Source organism: Cupressus sempervirens, chromosome 7, assembly GCF_028749045.1.
Source record: "Cupressus sempervirens isolate cs-2001-9-10 chromosome 7, ASM2874904v1, whole genome shotgun sequence".
In the NCBI taxonomy this organism is placed as follows: Eukaryota; Viridiplantae; Streptophyta; class Pinopsida; order Cupressales; family Cupressaceae; genus Cupressus; species Cupressus sempervirens.
The window spans coordinates 141,396,139-141,406,697 of NC_143124.1; the positions used below are offsets into that span (position 1 = coordinate 141,396,139).

Sequence of the window (10,559 nt, forward strand, 5' to 3'; positions counted from 1 at the left end):
TTAATTGTTAAGATATCAACCAAAAATCTTCTTGAAATACTCTTAACACTTATCAAAATACTCTTAACACTTATCAAAATTATCAATAGCCATTAATATTCATTAATCCAAATCAATGAAATGATTTCATATTTCTACATTATACTTGTATGTTATCTTCATATTTCTTAATAATAATACCTTATCTTCATATTTCTTTATAATAATTATACCCTTTGTCTTTTCTTTTAACCTTGCGTTTGTCCTCCTTTGAAGGGTCGTAAAGAAAAAATCAAGATGGGAAATACAACATAGAAAATTAAAAGGCAAGCTATTTATTTTTTTTAAATAATGAAAGGGAAAGATATGCTTGATAAAATCTCATTGCGATAAAAACAATTCGATGATAATAACCCGACCGTATACATCCGCAAATGAAAATGGGTTAAACCATTGCCACGTTTTCGCTCAGCTGAGAGTCTTGACTAAAATCAGTGCGGCAATAGAAGCGATCACTACCATTGACGGTACAAAAGTTGCGCCTGCATTAGTGTTGGCTCCGGTAGAAGCTGGAAAACAAGACAAAACCCGGCAAAAAAATTAACATGCTCAGGTATTATAACGCATTCTGAAAGTCGATACAGAGGAAAGTTGCAGATATCTTACGCGGTGGAACGTTGCCGGGGTTCGAAACAGGACTTGACGCTACCACAGATGGGGCAGGAGCTGTAGCTGGTGAAAACAATAGAAAAAAGAAAGAAATTTAACAAATCTTCCATTTATTAGATTAACTCTGAGCAATCATTTTCCACATCTCTTCACAATGTTTAATTTTTAACATTTTCATCTACTTGTTCCTATTAATCTATTATGGTGTTTTTACTCTTACTATTCTGCTCATTATTTCTTATATTTCATGGTTTTGTTATTTTTATTGGCTAAAATTTGGTATAGTTTTTATATAGATATTTTTGTTATGAAAACAATCAAAATTTTCTAAAAATATTGTTGAATTTGAGATAGTAGTTTCTATAGGATGGACAATTTCTTATGAGTGAGGCTAAGTTTTCGAAAGAATGCATCATTCATCAATTTTCAAACTTCTAAAAACACAATAGATTTTCATAGAAGTTTCAGCACCAATTCTTCATGATACAAGTATTTTATGGTGGAAAACAACAAAAAAAAAATATTGCAAAAGAAAATTGTTGGTTATTGTAGATCATAGAAAAATAAATTACAGCATCTTCCATGGAGTTCTTATTTGCGAAGAGTAATGTTGACTGAATAAGGGTCATATTTTATAAAGATTAGGTAAGATTCTAATGGATGTGACTACTAGCTCCTAGGGAATCAAATCAAAATCATATAGTGACAATCACACAACTTCACTAAATAGTGAGAAACTTATTTTCTCTTTTCCCTTTAACAAACTGCTGCCTTTCACTAATTCTAAGTTTCTTTTTCACTCCAACAAAAATCAAAATTTGACATTTGACAGAAACTGTCAATAATATTTTTACTTTTTCCTAATTGGTTGTCTTGAAATGTAAAGATATGTACTGTTTAAAATATTATATCATAAATAAGCTATTATATTAAACTCCACATCCCTATTTCTCCAGTCATTCTAAAATGTTTCCTTTTATAATGATATTATCTATCTTACATTTGAACTTCATTTTACAACTCAAATTCCTTAATCTAACCATCCAATTAAAAATAACCCTTATATTGTTTTCTTTTCTTTCAAATAGATGTTAAGAACCAATTCATCTTTTACGATTTATTAGATCCTCAAATAAATTATTTATCTTAAATTCTAAAATATTTTGACACACAGAATATTAATTACAATTACACAATCATCAATTTTCGACATCCTCCCTAATTTAGTTTTCCGTTTTTTCATTTTACTCTCTTCACCCTTTGACTCTCTGCTTTTCAAAACCTAATTCTGAAAACCCAATCTTGCCCACCTAAAAGTAATGAAACAAATTAATGAAACACCAATCCAGAAAACCTAATCTATTAAAAGTTCTTCCAATTACCTTTGTTGCAGCTGCTGACAGGTGGAGTGGTGACGTTGCAAGCCGCGGGAAGGCTTAAAGCCTTGGTCTGGTTGATCTGAAATCCACTGTTGCCACTTAGGACGAGGCACAGACAGCTGGCATTGGTAGTCACAACCTTACCGAGCGCCGTGCAACACGCTGGACTGGGCACCTTATCGCTGCCACCAACGAAACTAAGACACGGAAGCAAGGTACTGATCTCCGTTGTACAGTCAGTTGATTGCGCAGCCACGTCAGCAGCGCCAATCAGAAGAAACCCCACAACCATGAAGCCCACTATTACCCTCATTTCCGCCATTAACGCTACTGCAATAAATACTCACGAGAAGACCAGAAAGAAGGGCAAAAACGAAGAACAAATAAAAGCCTTGAAACAATAATGCAGAGTCTTTCGAGGAGATGGGATTTTAAAGGCCTGAAATTAAAACGGCAATTTGTCTCTTTTAATTTGGAAACATCTGCAAGTAAATTTGAAATTATGGAATAATAAAATTGTAAATCGCGACGAAGAAAAAATTGAAGGAAATTTAAACTATAGAATAGGAATTATTGGATCTGGCTTATATAATTATGGCATATGAGATATTTTATTTTTTTATAGTCGTCTTTATAGGGAAAAGTATCATGAAGCGTATACGGCTTATATTATCTTATGGTTTATGCGGTATTTTATCGTTCAGCCGTCGTCGTATAAGGAAAAATCATTGCAGACTGTATATGAGATGATGATATGCAAATGTCATCAAATACGGGATTATAAGGTCCGTAATCGGCACTTCGTAGATATTAAAGTACACGATCCACGAATGACCAAATGTATTCATTAGGACTTTTGTATTGAAGAGACCATAATATGTTTTAGTGCCTTTCTCCTTAATTTTACTGTATTATGTATTATATAGTTTTGTATTGAACACACCGTGATATGTTTTATTGCCTTTTTTATTTTTTCCTTCTGCTTCGAACATGAATATATCATGTCGTCTTTTATTAAGGATTGCTTATTTTTCTCTTTGAATATGAATATTTTTCTTGGTATGGATGTTTTTTTTTCAAAGTTGACATGTCAATGTGAGTTAAGTTCAATGATGTTTTGGCATCTTGGTTAAGGTTTGTTTGATAACATAGTTAACTTAAATTTGTTGGTTTATATTAATGAGTAGTGATTGATAAGAGTTTTTCTCAAACTATGAATGGTTTCTTAGTATTTTTACTATTTGGGTGCTAATCCAAATTAAAATTTCCTTAAATAGTTATAATAAGTGTTTAGTGGCTCATGTGAATCTTAAATAAGCATGAGCCAAGAGCACAACTGTAACTTGTGGGCTTCTCATGTGGGAGATTTTGAATTAAATTCTAATTGAGTTTAACATATTTTAATAAATAATAATAATAATTAATATAGACTTCCTTCAATTACCAATCAAGAAAGAATTTTAAAAAATATATAATTATAGACTTATAATGACTAAATCTTGTGAAATATACGTAATTTAAAATTTATAAATTCATACTCAAATATTATTTAAATTTACTATACAAAAATGATGGAAAATTTTATCATTAGCTATAAGAATTAAAGTAAATATAGATCCATGTAATTTTAAGAATAAATTTTCTATAAGCTATAAAATAACATTTTTGAACTTAAATTGAATTGTATAAATATATCATGACAATCAAATCTACCACTTCACAAATCATTGATTAAATACATTGTTAAATATAATTTTAAAATATAAATACTAATAGCTTTATAACTCTTTACATCTTAATTAATTGTATCTATTTTTCTACTACTAATAAAAATTTCACAAATGAAATTGAAAGGTGATCTCAAATATTTCATGGAGGACCTCCATAATTAAAATTTAATAAATAGATCTTAAAATAAAATCTAACACTTAACTTCATAATTAAATTCTAATTATATTTCAATAATGAATAAAAATAATAATTAATAATTACCTATTACAATTTGAATAAACTAATTGTCTTTGAGATTCATGACTACGATGAAACATATGCGCAGTGAAATTCAGAGCATTTTATTCCCCTAGAAAGCTAATAGATGTGACGTAGAAGCAAACATAAACCTAATTAACAATTTATTGGCTAAATCCATCACTGAATCATAGTAAATCTCACTGAACACATTTCTAAGATATAGTTCAACTGTGAATCTTCATTAAAGCCAGAGCCGCCATTGAAACAATTGCCATAATTGAAGGTGAGAACATTGAGCTTGCATCTGAAAAAATAGAAACCACGCATAAAAGTCAAAATAATAACCTAAGTAATAATAACATATTATAGAAGTAGATATAGATGATATTTGTGCAAATCTTACTTGGTGTGGTGGGGGGAGTCGGTGAAGGTGTCGGTGAAGCCGGTGAAGGTGCTGGTGTATGGGGGAGAGTCGGTGAAGGGGCCGGGGCTACAACAAACAAAGAAACATTAAAAGTTTAGAATCACAATATATGAATATAAAGTGTCTTGAGGGAAATTCAAAATTAGGATCAAAAAATAAAAAGAGAAGTAAATCATACAATATTATTTGAAATGTCATTGAACAAAAAATAATTTATAGAATCAAATAGGAAATATATATCAAATTAAAACCGTAAACCATAAAATTCTACTCTACAACAACTTATTGTTCTAGTAATTGACGTATGATATGTAATAAATTTAGACCTTCTTTCCTTAATTTAAATATAAACTTAAAAAAATTAAATCTTCTTAGACCATTATGAAAGTCTATTGCAAGCTTTGGGTTTAACTATGGAGGAAACTCTGTAGTTAAGCGCGCTCAGGCTGGAGTAGTACTGGGATGTGTGACCTCTCGGGAAGTCCCGGTGCTTCACCCTTGTGAGCATCACCTAGATCCAATGAGTGCTAAGTGTTCCATTTATTCTCATGAGAGATGGATTCATGTTGAATCACTACTCATGAAACATGGGTCATCGAGTTTGACTCAAAATCACACAGTTAAATCCTGATATTCACATCACAATTTGACTAGCTGTGGAAATCATCTCCTACTTATAATAAATCTATTCAAACAATTTAAAGTTGGTAGTGTACAAAGAGGGGCAATAACCATAAGATATAGCACATATTATACACTCCATAAAGGATAACGTGTTTGGTGAAAACTCTTATGTTTGCCCTCTATAACAAGATATTGACTGTTATTTGTCTTTCTGATCATTATCTCTGTCTTGTGTCATATAATACTAATTGCCCTATTCTATCTTCTTACTATTACAGCTAAATCTAGAATGATCTGAAATACCTATTAATATGTATATATATGCAAATCAGAATGAAAAGAAGAAAGCTCAAATCAGTTATTGTATTGTTTTCTATATGTATTGACATACAAATTATTTTATTTGTAAGAATAGAGACCCCCTCAACCATAATGAAATATGTATCTTAATACCTGGGCAGCTGCTGGGAGGTGGAGCTGGAACGTTACACTCTTTGGGAAGAGCTAAAGCCTTGGTCAAATTGAGGTTAGGAACACCACTATTGCCATTTATCACCAGGCAGAGACAGCTGGCGTTAGTATTGACCACGATGGTCAAGGCTGCGCAACATTCTCCAGTCGGCTTTGAATCGTTGCCTGCCACGTAGGGAATGCACGAAACCATGCGTTGCAGCAAGGTGCCACAGTCTGGTGACTCTGCAGCCACGTCAGCAGCACCCATCAAAGCCACTATGGCCACGAAAGCCATTACAGTCTTTGCTTTCTCCATGAATACCATGGCCATGAAAGAAAGAAAAACTCCGTAATCAAGGGAAAAAAGGGGAGTTGGAAACACGAATGCAGATTGCGTGGGAAGAAGGGATTTTAAAAGCCTCAGATGTAATAGGTCGAATTCCTAAACGGATTTGTCAACGAGAGTTCAAATGAATCGCCTTCGATCGGGCGAGATTAACAATAAAATTAAATTGTAGATGATAATTATGTCCCTTCCAGGTTTTTCTTGTAGCCTATATGATGTGGAAAAGTTAAATGAGGTGGGCAATTTCATCAATCCTATCATTAGCCCGAGGCCTTGATAGTATACAACCTAACGTTGCCTCCAAAGTAAATTTGGAAGCTAGTTTGTTTTGTCACTAGTCCCTGCCGTCTAAGGCCCGGATTGATGTTTCTTTGGATGCTTTATTTCGCATTGGTTCATATGTTGGGCTCCCTGCAAATTACAAAACATATCTTATATACTAAGGTTGTTAATTACTGTTTATTAAACTGAATTGTTTGCTGATAACTTCCAGGTTTTTCATTGTGGAGTCTCATTTTTTCTGGGATCTTTCCCATTTTTATGAGAAAATTTGGTGTAAAAACTGTGGCAAGTGGTGGCAAGATGTGAGGAGACCTGCTTAGAGTAATTGTCATGTCTCTTTTTCAAATAATTTAAAATAATAACTTTCGCTACGGCATGCAGGCTCAAAAAGTAAAGTTTTGACAAAAGGGGCTAATATTTGGAAACCAATGGATTAATAAATGAAAATTATTATTAAAATATGTATTGTTGACCCCTCTTAGTCTTGAGTTAGGGTTATGCCCTCTTTTAAAGAGATTTGGAAGCATTTCAGGCTCATTTTAAAACTTGATTTTTGCTCATTGGTTGTTTTTTTTTTAGACGCTGCCAAACCTATGGAGGAGACCCAAGGACGGGAGTTTGCAAGTTTCTAGGGAGGCTAAGAATGGGATTTTGAGGCCATTCCATGTGCAAGATCATGCAGAGTTTGCCCTTGTGCTGAATAGTGCAAATTTGTGAGTTTTCAGGTGTATTTCTTGTAAGAGTTTGATGTTTCTAGTTGAGTATTTCATATCAGTTTGGTTTGCTGCTATATTGCAGACATTTAGATGTTAAAATAGAGCTAAATACATGTATTGGGTCATGGTTATACTTTTGTGATAGATTATTAGTGTATTGTGGTGTTTCTGAGCTATTTTGTGTTGTTTTTGAGAGCCCGATGAGCTTTTTTTTTGTCCTCTATTTGGGAGTTTTTGTGTAAACTCTATACAGATCTAGAAATGTTATTTTGTGGTTTGTTATGCTAGCAAAATTCCTATAAAAATGTCCCCTTTCAGATTTATTAATAATATGTGAAGCTGTGATGTTTTTGACACTATTTTGGGCACACCTGATTTGGGTTTATTGAGAAATTGATTGATCTTTTGAATTATTGGTTGTTTGATTTTAAAATCTAATTAGAGGCTTTAAATATCATACAAAATAAGAAAGGGGACATTATAGTAATAAATTTGTCTTTCCAATTTAGAGCTAAATATATATGACTTTCTCTATGTATTTAATGCACTATAAGTAGATACTTGATCATATATATGTGTGGAGCTATTTGATTTTAGAAGAGGACCATAGAGCTTCCAAGATACAAAATAGAACAGGTATGCAACCATTCTTTTATAATTTGTCTATTTCTTGTATGCATTGTGGAGCTCTTCTGGTAGAAGAGAATGTTTTCATGTATTGGGGTTTTGTTTTGCATTTATTTCCAAATAATCTTCCATCCTCTTGTCTATAGTATTCTTGTAAAAAAACTAAGGCTTGATAGAATCTCAAAATCAATGATGTCTCTAAAACTTGGTCAACTATCCCTGTGTCGATGCTGACTATCACCCCTACCAATGCTACTAAAAAGAACAATGTCAGATCTAGCAAGGATGAATGTAGAACCTATCCCAAAGAATTTACTATCTCCTCAACTAATAAAGAGACCTCTTGCAACTGCTATACATAAGGATCCACAATCACATCAACTTGTGAAGATTGATAATGTAGAGAATGGACATGAGGGTTAGAGTGAGCCCTCACAACAATTGAAGAAGGATCTTCTTCATCAAAGATAATATGTATATCATCAATGATGTCTCCCAAATCTGCTATGTATGACTCCACAAAAAAATTTGAAATATCTGCTATGTCATCCACTAATGCTAGAGCTAGAAGACTAGGTGTATACCGCTCTACTATACCTATCACTGTGACAATATGTGCATGTGGAATATGCTGATGTTGTGACCTCTCCCTGTATCTTTCAATAGGACCCCACATATCTAAATCTATTGAAACACTATTACTAGTCTCACAATTGGTTTCCACAATACATGGAGTAGTCTCCTCAATAAAGAGAAGACGAATGGTATTGATGATGTCTCCCATGTCTTCAAAATGAGACTCTATGAATAACCTTGCAATGTGTGGAAGGAAGTCATCCCATGAAACTGAAGTAGGAAGACATAGTGTTTCCTTCTGCACTAAATCAAGAGTATCTATAGCTGGAACTTGATCAATAATATCAATAGGAGCATTAAGAGGTGGGATCTCATCTATAGTTGGAGGGAACATTACTAAAGTGACTAAAGATAGAATGTGATCTAGAAATGGAGCAATTTTTGAGTCTCCAAATGTTTCACAAAGACACATCCAAATGTCATAAGGATTTCATAACTTTTCAATGAATTAATAGAATTTAGAAGAAGACATACTAAAATAAATGATATCTAAAAGTCTTTTAACAGATGGCAGATCAATTATGTGACCAATGGAAGAGATCATTTCATTGGAACATAAGTAAGAAAATACTTCCAAATGTTCATTCCTTAGACGATCAATGAGTGTGGCAATCCATTTATGATAGTTCCTCTTTGTCAATCTTGGTCTAAGAGCACCCTGACATGGGCAACAAAACTCCTCTATGAGATCAATGTATGCACCCCACAAAATGAAAGAGAGAATTAAAGAACCCCCCCCACAATGGCTGATTCAAACACTTTATAGCCACTTTCCAATTTTGGGCCTATTTCTAAAACTAGTATTTATGTCCATAGAAGCCTATAATTTAATTGTAGATTTGGAAAGTAGACCAAAAAAATGCACTTTCAAAAAAACCAAAAATTGAATATGTGTCTAGATGAGCCTGTACTAAACTTTTGAAATGGTAAAAATTGAGATTTGCGAGTTGCAAAAAAATTCAGGAACAAAGATCTCAAACCACTTGCACCAATGTGTAGATCACAAAATTCTACCCCAAAACAAAAACAAATTGCTTGCAAAAAGGAGTTTATATGAAGGAGATATCGATGTTTGAAAATCACCTCTATTGTTATTTTTCTGAATCGCTATCATCAGGCCTCCAAAAATCAAATTTCTCTAGATTTGCCCTTAGATGTCTAGTTTGGATGAAACAAAATATAGTTTAGGGGTTTCTTAACCTTCTGAATGTGGTGCAAACATCTGATTTGCACCATCAAGCTTCAAACTTCACATACAAAAATCTCTCCTACTAGCCTAATGGGCAAAAATTTCCTAGAAAATAATGTAGATCCAAAAAAAATTGTAGAGATGTAGATGAAAAAATGCAAATCTAAAAATCAAATGTATAGATCTTAAATGATCATACCAATTTTGCAAATTGGGCCTTTGTGTTGTCGATTTGCAAAAAAATGTTTCCTCAATTTTGACTATGGTCTTATATAGTAGAATTTATAATCAATTTTCACTAAATCGATGTTCTAGACACAATGGTGAGATCTGTTTTGGCTTTAGACACTCCTAATATCTGTAGATACTCTAAATTTCGGTTGAGGTTCTTACGCAAGAATAGTCTCGAATGACTATGTGAAGCGAATCTCCCTGAGCTCTAATACCATGTAAGAATATGGTATAGCTCTAATACCATGTAAGAATTTTCCTTAGGGAAAAATTATCCAAGACCAAGGAAATCAAGCACAAGCACAACAGTAGACCAAAAGAGTATGATTAGAATGTTGTTATGATATTTATTCAATGTTAAAGTACACTAGGAGTGCCTATAAATAAAGGCCTTTGAAATGCTTTTAGAATTCCTAGGAATCAACAACATGATAAGTCATACAACTAGGAAAAAGTCCATTAGGTGTGGGTTATCATCTATTAAGCAGAGAAGTTAGTGTGATGATGAGAGGATAAGCCTAAAAAGGTGTAGCACACAAAATTATGTTGTAGACACCATGTGCTAAATTAGGAGTGCGAATAATTTTGTTTTCTACATGACAACTTAGTTAATTATGCAAACTCCAATGTTGTAGACACCATGTGCTAAATTAGAGTTGCTTACTCTAGTGTTGTTAGCATAACAACTCATACGAGTATGCAAACTCCTAAGTGTCTCACCTAAAAAATAGTAAAATAATGCATTAACCTAATTAAACTTAAGTAATGTGTAAATAGTAAATACTTATTTACACTAACACTAAGAATGTTTACATATTTATATTTTAACTTTCTAGAAACTAAAACTAAAAATGAGAATGTATTTTAATTTACTATTCATAGTCATTGTGACTGGCTCTTGAAATTTGGAATTTTATGTTAATTTTTTTTAATCTTCTACTTTTGTTTTCATTTGTGTTTAGTTCTTTGATATCAATTTTTCCTTCAAATTTTATGAGTTATGTTGATGGATGTGCACTTTTCTTGCTTTAAG

The 10,559-nt window shown here is 32.7% G+C and overlaps 2 protein-coding genes across 2 annotated transcripts; both read right to left on the reverse strand.

The window, feature by feature from the left end:
• Window positions 1-396: 396 nt before the first annotated feature.
• On the reverse strand, window positions 397-2,352 carry LOC149545923 (non-specific lipid transfer protein GPI-anchored 5-like). Its single transcript, XM_089794517.1, has 3 exons — window positions 2,031-2,352; window positions 646-711; window positions 397-548 (listed from the first exon to the last, which is right to left on the reverse strand). Exons 1-3 carry the CDS (start codon window positions 2,347-2,349, stop codon window positions 448-450), a joined length of 486 nt encoding a protein of 161 aa, XP_089650643.1. The 5' UTR covers window positions 2,350-2,352; the 3' UTR covers window positions 397-447.
• Window positions 2,353-4,222: 1,870 nt separating this feature from the next.
• LOC149545924 (non-specific lipid-transfer protein 3-like) lies at window positions 4,223-5,824 on the reverse strand. Its single transcript, XM_089793856.1, has 3 exons — window positions 5,500-5,824; window positions 4,402-4,488; window positions 4,223-4,302 (listed from the first exon to the last, which is right to left on the reverse strand). Exons 1-3 carry the CDS (start codon window positions 5,822-5,824, stop codon window positions 4,223-4,225), a joined length of 492 nt encoding a protein of 163 aa, XP_089649982.1.
• Window positions 5,825-10,559: the final 4,735 nt, after the last annotated feature.